The sequence below is a fragment of the Bos mutus genome, chromosome 8, assembly GCF_027580195.1.
Source record: "Bos mutus isolate GX-2022 chromosome 8, NWIPB_WYAK_1.1, whole genome shotgun sequence".
Lineage (NCBI taxonomy): Eukaryota > Metazoa > Chordata > Mammalia > Artiodactyla > Bovidae > Bos > Bos mutus.
The window spans coordinates 11,379,901-11,395,476 of NC_091624.1; the positions used below are offsets into that span (position 1 = coordinate 11,379,901).

Below are 15,576 nucleotides of genomic sequence, written 5' to 3' on the forward strand. Positions count from 1 at the left end.
TACATTCCAGAAGAGAGAAATAGAATCAAGAGAACAAAAGAATCAATGAATCAAAAGGAAAAAAATGTCTCTGCTGAAAAAAGGCTCAAATCTACAAATTGAAAGGGTTCAATGAGTGCTGGGTCAGAATGATGAAAAACTACATCCTCATGAAATTTCTGAATTCTGAGGATAGACAGAAAACCCCCAAAGCTTGGGTTGAGCAGCAGTAGAGACACATTACCTGGAAGGAATCAAATCAGTCTGTGGTTCTCATCAGCAACGCTAATACAGAAGACAAAATTCTAAGGAAAGATTCTTTTGAACCCAGCTTCTAGAGGCTGTTACCCTATCATTTAATTATTGTGAATTCAGAATTCTCAACTCACTTAATCTTTAAGTAAATAAATGATGGGAACAAAAATCAAGATATATTTGGACATGCAAATGTTCTGAAAGTTTACCATCCAGGAACCACTTTCTGAAAGAGATACTCAGATGTACTAGAAGCTGAAGAAGAAGGAGGAAGAGGAGGAGCAGGAGGGTGAAATAGGAAGCCACAGGGCACAAAACTCAGCAGTTAGCAAAGAAATCAGTAAAACCTGTGGCTAAGCCCATTGTGAAATAATTGAGTACAGTATTTCTATTTTAAAGATTGTACTATTTGCTAAGGTCAGTGATTGGTCTTCACTGTTGGCTGGTTCTCATTAAGCAAGGCATAGCTCCATCAGCCTTCAGAGCTGTTGTGAGCTTCCTCAGCAACTGTGTCAGTCATGGTTAGATGCGCCCCACTTCTCAGGGCTGTGGGTGCCTGCAAAGGTCCTCAGGCCGATTCTTGGTCCGGAAATGGGCTGTCAGCAGGCTTCCTTTTGGGGTTTGTGGAACAAACATACCAACAGCTGAGGCATCCACTTGTGAGGCAGGTGACTCTGTGTGTGTGTGTGTGTGTGTGAGAGAGAGAGAGAGAGAGAGAGAGAGAGAGACTGGGTGGCAGAGCCCTAGTCTTGCTTGGTGTTACCCCTGCTACCAAGGGGAGGGGGAAGGGGCAAGGATGGGCCAATACTATGCCAGCTGCTCTCTGAACTTCAGCTGGAATGTCTGAAGTTTGCTTCCAAATCCACATCTTCCAAGGCTTTCCCTGGCGATCCAGTGGTTAAGGCTTTGCCTTCCAACACAGGAGGTGCAGGTTGGATGCCTGGTTGAGGAATTAATATCTCATATGCCTTGAGGCCAAAAACCAAAACATAAAACGTAAGCGATATTGTAACAAACTCAATAAAGACTTTAAAAATGGTCCACATTTTTAATACTGGATGCTTGGGGCTAGTGCTCTGGGACGACCCAGAGGGATGGTATGGGGAGGGAGGAGGGAGGAGGGTTCAGGATGGGGAACACATGTATACCTGTGGCGGATTCATTTTGAACTTTGGCAAAACTAATACAATTTGTAAAGTTTAAAAATAAAATAAAATAAAAATGGTCCACATTTTTAAAAAATTCCAAATCTTCTATCAGAGTGCACTTACCAGTGTAAAGTGGGGAGGGGCCACTGTTCTGCTGAGTCATCCCTTCCCACCCATGTCTGCTTTGCTTTTCTGAGAACCCTGGTGTCCGGATGGCTTCTAGCACAGTCAAATGTAACAGCCAATAGTCTATTTGTTGCCCAAGCTCCACAAACTAACTGCAGGTAGGATGTTTGGTTTGTGTGTGTGTTCGGGGGAGGGAGAGGCGTGTGGAGGAAGGCAGGATAATCCGGCTTGTTATTTCTCCCATCACAATGAAGTGTCTGAGAGTCATTGAACTTCTAAGAATGACAAGTTTACCTGCACTTGACTTAGAGATGGTCAGCAGCAGGGCTTTTCTCCATAGAGACAAGTTCCTGTTATTGGTCTGGACAAATCTGCTTAAGAGGTTGACTCCATCCTGGGAGGGTCAATGTGGCCTCTTACAGGTAGCCTGGCGATGTTCTCAGAGGTCACGTCAGCTAGGGATAGATGTGTGTGAGAAATGTGTGTGACGTGGAGTGTGGTGTTACAGAGGGGGCTCGCTTTTATCGTTTTCAAGCACTCACAGCTTTTATCGTTTTCAAGCACTCACAGTTTTTCAACCAGCGTAATTCAGAGGCTTCAAATATTTAAATTTGCAAGTTAATTTGCAAGTTAATGCCAACTTCAAGCAATAAGTTCAACACCAAAGCTTATCAAACTCATTACAATTATATATTCAAACCATTCCTGAAATACCCACAGATAAGCAATTTATTTACAAATTGCAGGCCTGCTAGTATTCCCAAGCCAGCCTCTGGAAAAAGCAGTAAGTCATTTCTGGTTAGGAGTGTGATGACCAAGCAAGGGATTTTTCCAGGAAAGTTCCAAGATATTTGGTATCCAACCTCCCTGCCTCCCTTTTCCTTCTGGCTCTGTGTCATGTCGGGATGAGAACCCACCAGGCAAACACCAAGCTTTATATTGTAAGGAGACACACTGAAGAGCAGCCTGGGGGGAAATGCGAGAGACACTAGAACCAGTGTTCACTTTCCATTTGCCCATACTTCTCTTCTCCACAGTCCTGCCTGCCTCACAGGCCGCTCAGGGCTCTCTAGGAATCCCATCCATTTATGTCTCAGGGATTGGGGGATGGGGCTTTCCAAGGGATCTTTCCTATAATTCTGATTTGTCAAGATCCAAAGTTAATGGGGGGGAGTCCTATATGTTAGCGCCTGCCTGGTAAAATAAAATAGGTACCCACATTTTTTTCTCATTGACTTTTAAAAATCATTTTCATCATGTTTAAATGTACAGCTCGGTGGCATTAAGTACATTCATCTTGTTTGCAACCATCACCACCATCCACCCACAGAATTTTTCATCTTGCAAAAGTGAAAACCTCTACTAATTAAACATCAAGTTCCCATTTCCCTCTTCTCCAAACTCCTTCTATTTCTGTCTCTATGAATTTTCCACCTTATATAAGTGGAAACTAATAGTTCAGTTCAGTTCAGTTCAGTCGCTCAGTCGTGTCTGACTCTTTGCAACTCCATGAATCGCAGCACACCAGGCCTCCCTGTCCATCACCAACTCCCGGGAGTTCACTCAGACTCACGTCCATCGAGTCAGTGATGCCATGCAGCCATATCATCCTCTGTCATCCCCTTCTCCTCCTGCCTCCAATCCCTCCCAGCATCAGAGTCTTTTCCAATGAGTCAGCTCTTCGCATGAGGTGGCCAAAGTACTGGAGTTTCAGCTTTAGCATCATTCCCTCCAAAGAAATCCCAGGGCTGATCTCCTTCAGAATGGACTGGTTGGATCTCCTTGCAGTCCAAGGGACTCTCAAGAGTCTTCTCCAACACCACAGTTCAAAAGCATCAATTCTTCGGCGCTCAGCCTTCTTCACAGTCCAACTCTCACATCCATACATGACCACAGGAAAAACCATAGCCTTGACTAGATGGACCTTTGTTGGCAAAGTAATGTCTCTGCTTTTGAATATGCTATCTAGGTTGGGCATAACTTTCCTTCCAAGGAGTAAGTGTCTTTTAATTTCATGGCTGCAGTCACCATCTGCAGTGATTTTGGAGCCCCCCAAAATAAAGTCTGACACTGTTTCCACTGTTTCCCCATCTATTTCCCATGAAGTGATGGGACCGGATGCCATGATCTTCGTTTTCTGAATGTTGAACTTATAGTACTTACCCTTTTTTAACTGGCTTATTTCACTTAGCATAATGTCCTCAAGTTTTATCTACAATGTAGCATGTGTCAGAATTTACTTCCTTTTTCTTAAGATTTTTTTTTAATGTGGACCGTTTTTAAAGTCTTTATTGAATTTTTTACAATATTGCTTCTGCTTCATTTGTTAAAAATCTTATTATTATTATTATTTTTTTTGCCAAAACTTCAGCCATTTGGGATCTTAGTTCCTCCACCAGGGATCAAAGCCTTATTCCCTGCATTGGAAGGCAAAGTTTTAACCACTGGATGGCTAGGGAAGTCCCTACTTCCATTTTAAGGTCAAATAATATTCCATTGTATGTCTCTACTACATTTTGTTTATCCACCCATCCTTTCATGGACATTTGGATTGCTTCCATCCTCTGGCTCATGTGAATAATGCTGCTGTGAACATGGGCATTCTTTGTTGTCACAGAATGTTTTGATTGTGTAGCAAGCTGTATTAAAATAGACTTCAGTATTTCTTAGACTTCGATGATGGGAAACAGGAATAAGTTAGGAAGCTGTCTGGATTATGTACAGGAGACTGCTTGATGTCCCTTAAGATCACTTCCACAATATTGGTCAGTAAACCTCAATATTTTAGGTAGGATTTAAATATTTCATTAATTATATGAAGGCTCACTGATGAGTAAATTACTGTAAAAAACTTTTTAAAGAGAAGTTTAAAGTATTTAAGTGTGGAAAATGATAGTTTTTCTGGAGAGCCAGGAAACTGGCATTTGGTGGCCTGAAGCGTGAAGAAGGGGCAGATTATAGTGAACAATATGTACACAGATGAGGAAAATAAAATGCTTTGAACTAGGAAGAAGTGTACTTTTCATTTTTTTCAACAATTCTTACACATTGGTACTGGAGTAAATTTGAAAATATTATAATATCTGTACATTATATTAATATGTACAAAAGCTATGCATATAATTAAAAAACTTTTTAAATCACATGTATTTAAAAAATTTTCCCCTTTATCTCCCATCTCTTTTAGTGGACACTTTTGTGGAGGCCGTGTGGCAAATCTAATTCAACGCAGTTTTCAAAGCTATCTCGTTCACTGATGTCATTTTTTCCTGTTTGAAAGCACTACTGCATACTTACTCGGGTGTGTATCTCTCTGGACATTTTATATTTTACTGGGATTTAGGAGATAGAAGAGAGAGCTCTTTCAGAATTTATGATGTCATCTTGAAACCCAAAGTCATTTTTTTCTTTGATGAAGTCATTAAAATCTTGATATCATGGGGAAAAAAAGGTTCTCTGTAAATTCTCTTTTACAAGACAGTAGTGTACTGACCGTGCTCTCTTAAAAGAAGCACATTTTTCTTAAGCTAAATATTTTCTTGGTAATAATCTCACTGCCAAAATTAATTAACACTGGTTCAATATTCTCTTTTAATTCTAGAGACAAGTACTAATAAGATAATTTTTCATTGTGTGACTCCATGAACTTACCATTGGGTAGGATGTAGTTTGTTTTTACAAAAAATATTTGTTTGAAAACAAAAAATCAGTCAATAAAAAGAACTGAGGAAAGTCACACAATCTAATGTAGGATATAAGTGCATCATGTATTTTACTAACATGAAATTTTCAAAATTTAGAAAGACTCCAAGCTTCTAATTCAGGAGACACAGGTTTGGGGAGCTAAGATTTTACATGCCACGAGACTCAGCCAAAAGATTAAAAAAAAAAAAAAATTAAAAAAACCCCAAATGGTGCACAATCCTCTAGAATAAAATAATCTTCAGAAGGGCTACTACAGAACACCTAAGACCCCATTGAAAAGACACCCAGTAATCTGTTGTCCATTTCCAAGTTTTGGATACTTTTTCCCTGACATCACCAATTAAAAATGTATATGGCTTCCCTGGTGGCTCAGATGGGAAAGAATTTGCTTGCAATGTGGGAGACCTGGGGTTCATTCCTGGGCTGGGAAGATCCCTGGAGGAAGGCATGGCAACCCACTCCAGTATTCTTGCCTGGAGAATCTCCATGGACAGAGGAGCCTGGGGAAGGGGGGGTGGGGTTTACAGCCCATGGAGTCGCAAAGAGTTGGACCCGACTGAATGACTAAGCACAAGCACAATAACCTCTACACATACACATATTTATAAACACATGTACACAAATGTATTAAAATGTATGTATTTATTTGGCATGGGAGCATGGCAGAGAAGAAGAGGTATAGGTTGGTGAAAATGTCCTGAATGTATTTTTGTTGAAACAATGACATGATTTGAAAGTTCATGGAAAGCGGAGCTTAAAGGCACTGTCTAAATAATAGGAGATAGCTTGCACTACCTGCCCTGTTCATAGTACTCCCCAAAGCAGGCTCTTATCTTTGCTAAGCAAAGAATAATTAGCAAGGAAGCCTGATGCAAAGGGCCTAGGAAGTTTATTTTTAACCACTTCTTTTTAAGGCTGCACAGCAAGTTGAACCCTTATATGGGTGTGGTCCTGGGTGGTTAGGGTGAGAGCAAGCCCATGGCACAGAGACAAAGCCAGTGAGGATATGGGTGAAGAAGTGGAGGGGGCCGCTGCTCTTGGGGTGCTCCACAGACACCTAAAAACGGACACCTCAAGCTGAAAACGTTCAACCTGGAACTTATTTTTTCTTTCCCTGCAGCCAGCCTCTCCCTATCCCAGCTTGCCACAACTCCCTTTGCGTGATTCCCACTGCCATCAACCCAGCTGCCCAAACCGAAAGTTTCGGTGACATTTGTAATTTCTCTTTGCTTGTCCACCGCAGTCCACTGGTCATAAGATCCAGTGGATTCCACCCAATACTACTCTCACTTGTTACTTCCCTCCACACTCAGAGCCACTGCTCCGCTCCGGGTCGTGTCCTCTCTTGCCTGGATCTCTCAACCAGCTCTGGGCGGGCTCCCTGCCTCCCGGGCCACTTTCCCAGTCCTACAGAGCCAACCGGGGAGACTTTCCTGATGAGATCCCGGTGATGGCTTCTCAGCAACCTCCTTTCCTGGGTTTATGAGTTCTTCTTTATCTCCGCAGCTCACTGCCTCTCTCCAACTGTCCGTTCTCCCTCTAAGGAGGTCTCCCTCCCCATTTCTAGAATGCGCGCTCTCTAGTCTAGCCCCACGCCTCTCACCGCTTAGATTCCTCTCTGGCCCTTCTCACCCCCAGGTCTTCGCTTACATCTTCCTGAAGCCTCTCTGACGCCCCAAGCTGACTGTCCCCGGAGTAGCAGGAAGTCCTACCAGCTCTGAAGCCACTGACGGTCTTGTCGCCTGGTCAAGCCTGTCGCCAGGGTGCCCTGGACCGACGGGCTTCTCGCCCTTGGAGCTCCAGCCACCTCACCCAGCTCTCTTTCAGCTCCTGAAAGATTCCTGTTCCTTCTGCCCCTCACCCCTCTTCCTTTGCCACCCCGGGAGTGCCTCCCTGAGCCCCTAGGATCCCGCCATCGTTCCACAGGCTTAGGGCACGGGACACGTTTTCTCCCGGGCAGTCGGGAACTCCACGTTCGGGGGTGTCACTAGGCCGGGCCCGCCGGGTGTCCCTGGGCCCGCAGCGCCCGGCGCGCAGCAGGTGCACGGCCGGTGCAGGAGCGATTGCTTGAAGGAGCATTCTCCGGGGCGCGGGCCTGCTGGGGAGGAAGGGCCCGCGCGCCGCTCCGCAAGCCCGGGACCCCGCGGCACCCTCTGCTCCCCCGTGCGGCGCCGGAAGCGCCCAGCCCGGTCCCCTCCCCGGGGCGCCAGCCGCCTTATCTCGGCGCCTCGGGGCCGCAGGAGGAGTCCAGGCGCGCCGGGAAGGAGGCGGCGGCGGCATGGCCAGGGGACCCTGGGGCGTCGGCATTCCGCTAGGCCGCCTGCTGCTGCCGCTGCTGCTGCTGCTCAGCCTAGCCCGAGGTGCGCCCCGAGCGTGGAGCCAGGACGGTGAGTGCGGGCGGGGAGCGGGCGCGGCGCTCCCCCGCCCCTGGGCCGGGCTGGCGCGGAGCCCGGGAGTGGGGCTCAGGTCGGAGATCGGGAGGGCGGGGCCCCGCGATACTGGTGGGCTTTCCCGGCTGCCTTCCCCGCCCCCGCACAGGGGCTGCGGGGAGCTGAGTGCCCTGCGGCCGGGTCCGCGCCCCCCGGGGACCTGGCGCGAGCCGGGGCTGGGCGCGAGCAGGGGGTGGGGGCGCCCCCTGGGAGAGCCGCGCCCCGCGCGAGAGGGCGTGGAAGGGCGTTCCGCCTGCACTGTCACGCTTCCGGCCCCGCTGTGGCTTTTGCGCGACAAATTCTTGACCCTGGAGCAGTTTTCTTCCTGCCTTTTAATTTTTGACATTTGATGAAGAACCGGGTGCTAATATGGTGATAAAGAAGTGTAAGGAAGTTTATGGGAATAAAGCACTCATTAATCAGTTGATTCATTTAACAGATGAATGGTCCTTGAATAGTTTTCTTGAGAAGGATGTGAGGTCCCTGTGCTGGCCCTCATTGACCTCATAGTCGTGTCCGACTCTTTGCCACCCCATGAACTGTAGCCGGCCTGGCTACTCTGTCCATGGGATTCTCCAGGCAAGAATACTGGAATGGGTTGCCATGCCCTCCTCCAGGGGATCTTCCCAACCCAGGGATGGAATCCAGGTCTCCCTCATTGCAGGCATTTTCTTTATGTCTGAGTCACTAGGAAGCCCATTCTGGAGAAGACTCAAGCAAATAATCCATTTCCAGGCAGTTGGAGTAGTAGCTTGCCAGGCTCCTCTGGTCATGAAATTCTCCAGGGAGTGGGTTGCCAGTTCCTTCTCCAGGGGAATCCTCCCAACTCAGGGATCGAGCCCTGGTCTCCTGCATTACAGGCAGATTCTTTACTGCCTGAGCCACCAGGTAAGCCCTAGAATCCCATCAGTGCTCTGAAAAGTTGAATCGTCAGAAGAGGGAGAGACTACATTTGAATAAGGGAATCCGGTGGCACCGTGGATGAGGTGACCCTTAAATGGGGCCAAAAAAAGTAGGTAATATTCGATATGGGAAGCTGAGGAAAAGGCATCCCAGCTCATCACAGAGGGCACAGTCAGCTCTCCACTGAGAATGAATGAGTGAATGAATGAAATCCCAGATGGAGGGGACAAAGTAAGAAAGCACGTGGAGACACAAAAGCACAGGGTCTGCATTTCCGTTTGACTGATGTGTAGAAGGTGGGTGGAAAATGGGGGCGGAACAGCAGGTTGGAGTTCACCAGAAGGCAGTGCGTTGTAGTTGGCAGACTCAGGCATTTAGACTTAGATGCTTCTGGGCAGTGAGAAGCCATTGATAATCACTGCAGGTTTAGTACAGGGAGTGAGTGATATAAAAAATGGTACAAGGGAGACTCTTCTGTTGGTCCAGCGGGTAAGACTCCATGCTGCCACAACAGAGGGCATGGATTCAACCCCTGACTGGGGAACTAAGATCCCACATGCCAGGCAGTGCAGCCGAAAAAAGAGGTATAAGGAAAGCGTCTAGCTTCCCTAATGAAATGAAACAGTCATCCTGTGAAGTGAAGTGAAGTAAATGAAACAGTCATCCTGTAGTGGATGGCAAATACCATGTAAGGAGATGCTCAGGGACTCTGTGGCTCCTACTCTTGTTCCCCCCAATTCTCTTCACCTCCGGACTTTCACTATCCCCGGATGGTATTTTTCTTGGTTGGCGAATCTTCTGAAGTGCCCCCCCCCCCCGCCCCCGCTTTTTTTTTAACATCAGATGCTCTGATGGGCTTTCTAACTTCCTTCTCTAACTTGGTCTCCCACAGCAGTGTAGATAAAAGCTTGCAGATGCTTGGAGCATACTTCAGAATCTCTATGTGAAGACAGTAGCCTTGGAAACTGTCCGCTGTGTTCCCATTGACTTGCTGGGTTCAGATGTTGACCGAAGTAACTACATAAGCCCAGCCATCTGCAACTGCTTAACTGCTGTGGTGTGAATCTTGGGAAATGGAAGTCAGGGTTGAGGTTGCGCCTCCTCTCCCTATGTCAGCATTTTCCCATCCTTTACAACCGTGGAGAACCTGGTGTGATGAAGGGCAGGTTTCCTTGCGGTAGATGGTGTGGGAACTGACTGGAGGCTTACGGGCTCTTGAGGAAGTTGTTACATCTGTTCTAAAAGTCCTGACTCTTGGCCCCACAGTCATAACAGCAGGAAATGAGGACTGTGTGTAGATGATAAGGTGGAAAGGGAAGGACTTAATGACAGATGTTAAGGTTCAAGCGAACCAAAGAGGGAAGATGGAACAATACAGGTTTGGGACGGGTTGATTTGGTATATGGTTCTATAGTGCTATAGTGCTCTGTCGTGTCCTACTCTTTGCGACCCCGTGGACTGTAGCCCACCAGGTTTCTTGCCTGATTTCCCTGGAGTGGGTTGCCATTTCCTGCTCCAGGGATCTTCATGACCCAAGGATTGAACCTGCTTCTCTGCATCTCCTGCATTGGGCAGGCAGGCTCTTTACCACTAGTGCTACCTGGGAAGCCCCATATGGTTCCATTGTTGTTCAGTTGCTAAGTCATGTTTGACTGTTTGTGACCCCATGGACTGCAGCACACCAGGCTTCCATGTCCTCACTATTTCCCGGAGTTTGCTCAAACTAATGTCCGCTGAGTTCGTGATGCTATCCAACCATCTTATCCTCTGTACCCTCCTTCTCCTCCAGCCCTCAGTTTTTCCCAGCCTCAGGGTCTTTTTCAATGAGTCAGCTCTTCACATCAGGTGGCCAAAGTTTTGGAGTTTCAACTTCAGCATCAGTCCTTCCAATGAATATTCAGGGTTGATTTCCTTTAGGATTGACTGGTTGGATCTCCTTGCAGTCCAAGGGACTCTCAAAAGTCTTCTCCAACACCACAGTTTGAACACATCAGTTCTTCGGCCCTCAGTCTTCTTTATGGTGCCACTTTTATATATGGTTCTATAGGAGGACAAAAAAAGATTTGGGAAGAAAGATACTTCGTTGTTTTGGAGATCCTGAATTTGAGGTGATGTTAGGAATTTCGAGAGATGAAATCAACAGGGAATTGAGGCTGTGGACAGTAAGTGTCTGCAGTGATGGTGACTCAATGGTCACTTGAAGCCTTGAGGTTGATAAGACTAAGAGGACCGAGGACAGATTCTTTTTGGTTTTTGTTTTTTTTCCAATTTTTTCATTATTTATTTTTAATTGAAGGATAATCACAATATTCTGTTTATTTCTTCCATACATCAACATGGATGTTCCCTTCCTCGCGAGCCTCCCTTCCACCTCCTGCCACATCCCACCCCTCTAGGTTGTCACAGAGCCCCAGTTTGAATTCCCTGAGTCATACAGCAGATTCCCACTGGCTATCTACTTTACATATGTTAGTGTATACGTTTCCACGCTACTCTCTCCATTTGTCCCACCCTCTTCTTCCTACCCATAAATGTGTTCACAAGTCTGTTCTATTTTTGCATCTCTACTGCTACCATGCAAAGAACCTATTCATCAGTACCATTTTTCTAGGTTCCATCGATATGTGTTAATATACGGTATTTGTTTTTCTCTTTCTGACTTACTTCACTCTGTATAATAGGCTCTAGGTTCATCCACCTAATTAGCACTGACTCAAATTCGTTCCTTTTTATGGCTGAGTAATATTCCATTGTATATATGTACCACAGCTTTTTCATCCATCTGTTGATGGACACCTAGGTTGCTTCCATGTCCTAGCTATTGTAAATAGTGTTGCAATGAACAGTGGAGTACATGTGTCTTTTTCATTTATGGTTTTCTCAGGGTATATGCCCAGTAGTGGGGTTGTTGGATCATATGGTAGTTTTATTCGTAGTTTTTAAAGAAGTCTCCATACCGTCTTCCATAGTGGCTGTATCAATTTACATTCCCACCAACAGTGCAAGGGGGTTCCCTTTTCTCCACACCCTCTCCAGCATTTATTGTTGGTAGAGTTTTTTGATGATGACCCTTCTGACCAGTATGAGGTGATATGTCACTGTAGTTTTGATTTGCACTTCTCTAATAGTGAGTGATGTTGAGCTTCTTTTGATGTGTTTAGTAGCCTTCAAGGACAGATTCTTGGAAACACTAAGTTCAGATGGTACATGTGGAGGAGAAGGAGCAGCGCCCACATAAGTCAAAGGAAGACTGAACTAGAAGAGCATCGAGGAAACCAGGAGAATGGGAGCCAAGGGTGTGGAGACTGAGAACAAGTCTTTAGTTTTGGTGACTCTGTCAGTGGGAGCCAGAGCTAGCTGAGCAGTGAGAGTGAGAGCCAGATGCTGCTGCTGCTGCTAAGTCGCTTCAGTCGTGTCTGACTCTGTTCGATCCCATAGGGCTCAAATGAATGCAGGACCTTGACTGCAGAGTAGATACTCTTTAAAGAAGATCGAAGCAAATAGGAGATTGTGTTCAGTTGGGCTGGCCAGGTCAGTGCAAGATATTCTTTTTTTTTTGGCCAGGAGAACAGTGGTAAAGCTGTCTCCAGCACATTTTATTTTTACTTTTTATTGGACTATAATTACCTTACGATGCTTTGTTAGTTTCTGCTGTACAATGAAGTGAATCAGCTGTATGTATGCATATATCCCCTCCCCCATAGACCTCCGCCCCACTCCTGTCCCTCTAGGTCATCACAGAGCGTGAGCTGAGCGTCTTAAGCTTTATAGCAGCTTCTCACTAGCTATCTGTTTTGCACATGGTAGTGTATATATGTCAATCCTAATTTCCCAACTCATCCCATCTTCCCCTCCCTCCTGTGTCCACGTATCTGTTCTCTACATCTGTGTCAGTATTCCTGCACTGGAAAGAGGTTCATCAGTACATCTAACACATTTTAGAATGAGATGAATTACCCAGTAGAGTGAGAAACTGAAAATGTAAAAAAAAAAATGAGACTTACTGGAGAAGGTCGAAAACAAAGGTGGTCTACAAGTGGAAAGCTTCATCAGGAGAGGGGAAGGAAGGAGAAGAATGGAGACCTGCTCTTGCCTTCCCCTACAGCTGGCTACTTAGTGAGTGCTGTGCAGTTTTCAAAACCAGCCCAACTGTCCTCCTTCTTGGAGGCCCCTTGGAGTTTTCCAGTTCCCTTTGCAGGACCAGAGACACCACACACATGCCTCTGTGCTATATTGTGTGGGACACTAAACACTTAAGGAAGTATCTGTACATACACATATGTACACATACATATCTATATAATACCTTTGCCCTATACGCTTACACCATATTGCAGTGTAATTGTTTACTAGTGTGAGAGGTCCTTGTGAGTAGGGACTGTGGCTTGTATTCGGAATCTGGTATGGAAATAAATGAAGACTACTCCATGAGAATAGGCAAAGGCTGTTTATATAGAGCTTCCTCTAGCAAGAGAGTCAGCCATCATCTCTTATGTTTGTCAGAGACTCAAAGACAGGCTGGGGAGTGTCACAACTTGACAGCGGAAAAGGGAAGTCTTCAGGTGTGCCCCCGTTGGCTGGAGGATGTTGCCATGGGGAAGCTGGAGATGGCTTCCCTCTAACAGCAGGCGTCCCATTGGTTAGGGTAGTGTATTTGGCTTTCTCTGATTGGCCCTAAGTTTGAGGCATGGGCAAATATTAGGGAAACTGGCCAATACTGATTAAATCCTGATGACTTGGCTGTTACAGAGGTGGTTTGACTTACTAGACCAGTGGTTGCAGGTTGTAGGTCAGAGTTCTGTTTTTATGTATGATCTAGCCATTGTCCATTTGTATTTTCAGTCTCTCACTGGTAACATTGCTAAATTATATTTAACTGTCATCCAAGATGCTCCACACAGCCTTTGACTGTGTGGATCACAACAAACTGTGGAAAATTCTCAAAGAGATGGGAATACCAGACCACCTCACTTGCCTCATGAGAAACCTGTATGCAGGTCAAGAAGCAACAGTTAGAACAAGACATGGAACAACACACTGGTTCCAAATCGGGAAAGGAGTACGTCAAGGCTGTATATTGTCACCCTGCTTATTTAACTTCTATGCAGAGTACACCATGCGAAATGCCAGGCTGGACAAACCACATGCTGGAATCAAGATTGCAGGGAGAAATATCAATAACCTCAGATATGCAAATGATACCACCTTTATGGCAGAAAGCAAAGAGGAACTAAAGAGCCTCTTGATGAAGGTGAAAGAGGGGAGTGAAAAAGCTGGCTGAAAATTCAAATTCAAAAAGCTAAGATCATGGCATCCGGTCCCATCACTTCATGGCAAATAGATGGGGAAACAATGGAAACAGTGAGAGACTTTATTTTCTCGGGCTCCAACATCACTGCAGATGGTGACCACACCCATGAAATTAAAGGATGCTTGCTCCTTGGAAGAAAAGCTATGACCAGCCTAGACAGCATATTAAAAATCAGAGACATTACTTTGCCAACAAAGGTCCATCTAGTCAAAGCTATGATTTTTCCAGTAGTCATGTATGGATGTGAGAGTTGGACCATATAGAAGGCTGAGTGCCGAAGAATTGATGCTTTTGAACTGTGGTGTTGGAGAAGACTCTTGAGAGTCCCTTGGACTGCAAGGAGATCAAACCAGTCAATTCTAAAGGAGATCAACCCTGAATATTCATTGGAAGGACTGATGCTGAAGCTAAAGCTTCAGTACTTTGGCCACCTGATGCAAAGAGCCAATTAATTAGAAAAGATGCTCATCCTGGGAAATATTGAAAACAGGAGGAGAAGGGAATGACAGAGGACGAGATGGTTGGATGGCATCGCCGATTCGATGGACATGAGTTTGAGCAAGCTCCAAGAGACGGTGAAAAACAGAGAAGCCTGGCGTGCTGCAGTCCGTGGGGTTGCAAAGAGTCGGACATGACTGAGCGACTGAACAACAAAAACAACAACAACAAAGATGCTTCAGGGAGGAGAGAGTGGAGGAGCGGAAGTCAGGTAGCCTGAGTGGGAGGAAGGTGTGAGATGGTAGTAGATAGAGCAGGAGGGTGTTGGTGGGTGGGTGAGGTGCCAAGCCCTAGTGGAGCAGAGAGGTTAGTAATGGGTGAGGAGGGCTGGAACCAGTCAGTCCTGTTTCTTAACCTTTCCCTGGTATTGCTCCGAGTCTGGGAGTGGCTGAGGAACCTGTTGGCTCAGGCCCTTTGGGGTTGGGGAAAGCCAGGGGTTGGGCAGAGGCCTTGAGAGGCTTGGGGAGTGATGGTGGAGGGGGTTGGGGAAGTTGTTATGGTATGAAGGGCGCTGACTTCCCAAATCTGCATCCCATAGTTTTCACTCTGTCATCGTGAATCACAGCCGCACATACTCTGTTCAGAGTGAGAAGAGGAGGAAACAGGGGGAAATGGAAGGAGTGCCTTGTTCTGGAGTGACTTACAGTCACTCAAAGTAACAGAGCAGGATTAGAGCTGACAAGGCCGATTCCCACCGTGGCCTGTCTTCCTTCTCCAGAAACTTGGCTCTTAGGGCCTATTCTCAGCTTCTGGTCAAATCCTAAAATGGGCTCTTAGGTCTCTGCAGCCCAAGGTAGCAAGTGGCCTGTTGGCCTTAGGTCTGCAAAGGGGACGGGGCGGGGGGTGAGGTGGGGGTGGGGTTGAATATGGATTACAGAAAAAAAAAAAAAAAAGGTATGCAGCTTGCTGGAGAATGTGAGGCAGCCTGTTTGTGGGTGACACTCAGGACATGAACCTTAGGGTGTGGCTGCTTTGCTCAGAGTTCCGAAGCACTGATGTTGGGACACTTGGCATGGGTTGGTTCCTGGTCTGGAGGCCAGGTGTGGCGGTCCTGCTGCAAGTTGGTCTCGGTTAAAGAGGAAGGTGGACAGAAGAAGGCAAAAGGGCCAGCGCAGCTGTGGGCTGATAGTCATTTAATGCAAGGAAAGGTTGTAGGTTCTTGACTGGGAATGGCAGCCTTGCACTGAGGGGAGAGGGAGTGGCCCATGGTTCCCACTGCCCT

The 15,576-nt window shown here is 46.3% G+C and overlaps 1 protein-coding gene across 2 annotated transcripts in view; it reads left to right on the forward strand.

Annotated features, from left to right (window-relative positions):
- Window positions 1–6,405: 6,405 nt before the first annotated feature.
- SUSD1 (sushi domain containing 1) overlaps window positions 6,406–15,576 on the forward strand; it is a 137,549-nt gene continuing 128,378 nt past the window's right edge. The window contains exon 1 of one of the 2 annotated variants that reach the window (XM_070375110.1): window positions 6,406–7,573. In XM_070375110.1, the coding sequence (XP_070231211.1) occupies window positions 7,492–7,573 (82 nt within the window). In that variant the 5' untranslated portion in view covers window positions 6,406–7,491. Of the gene's footprint in view, window positions 7,601–15,576 lie in introns of both variants that reach the window. The other variant, XM_070375111.1, reaches the window with a different exon arrangement.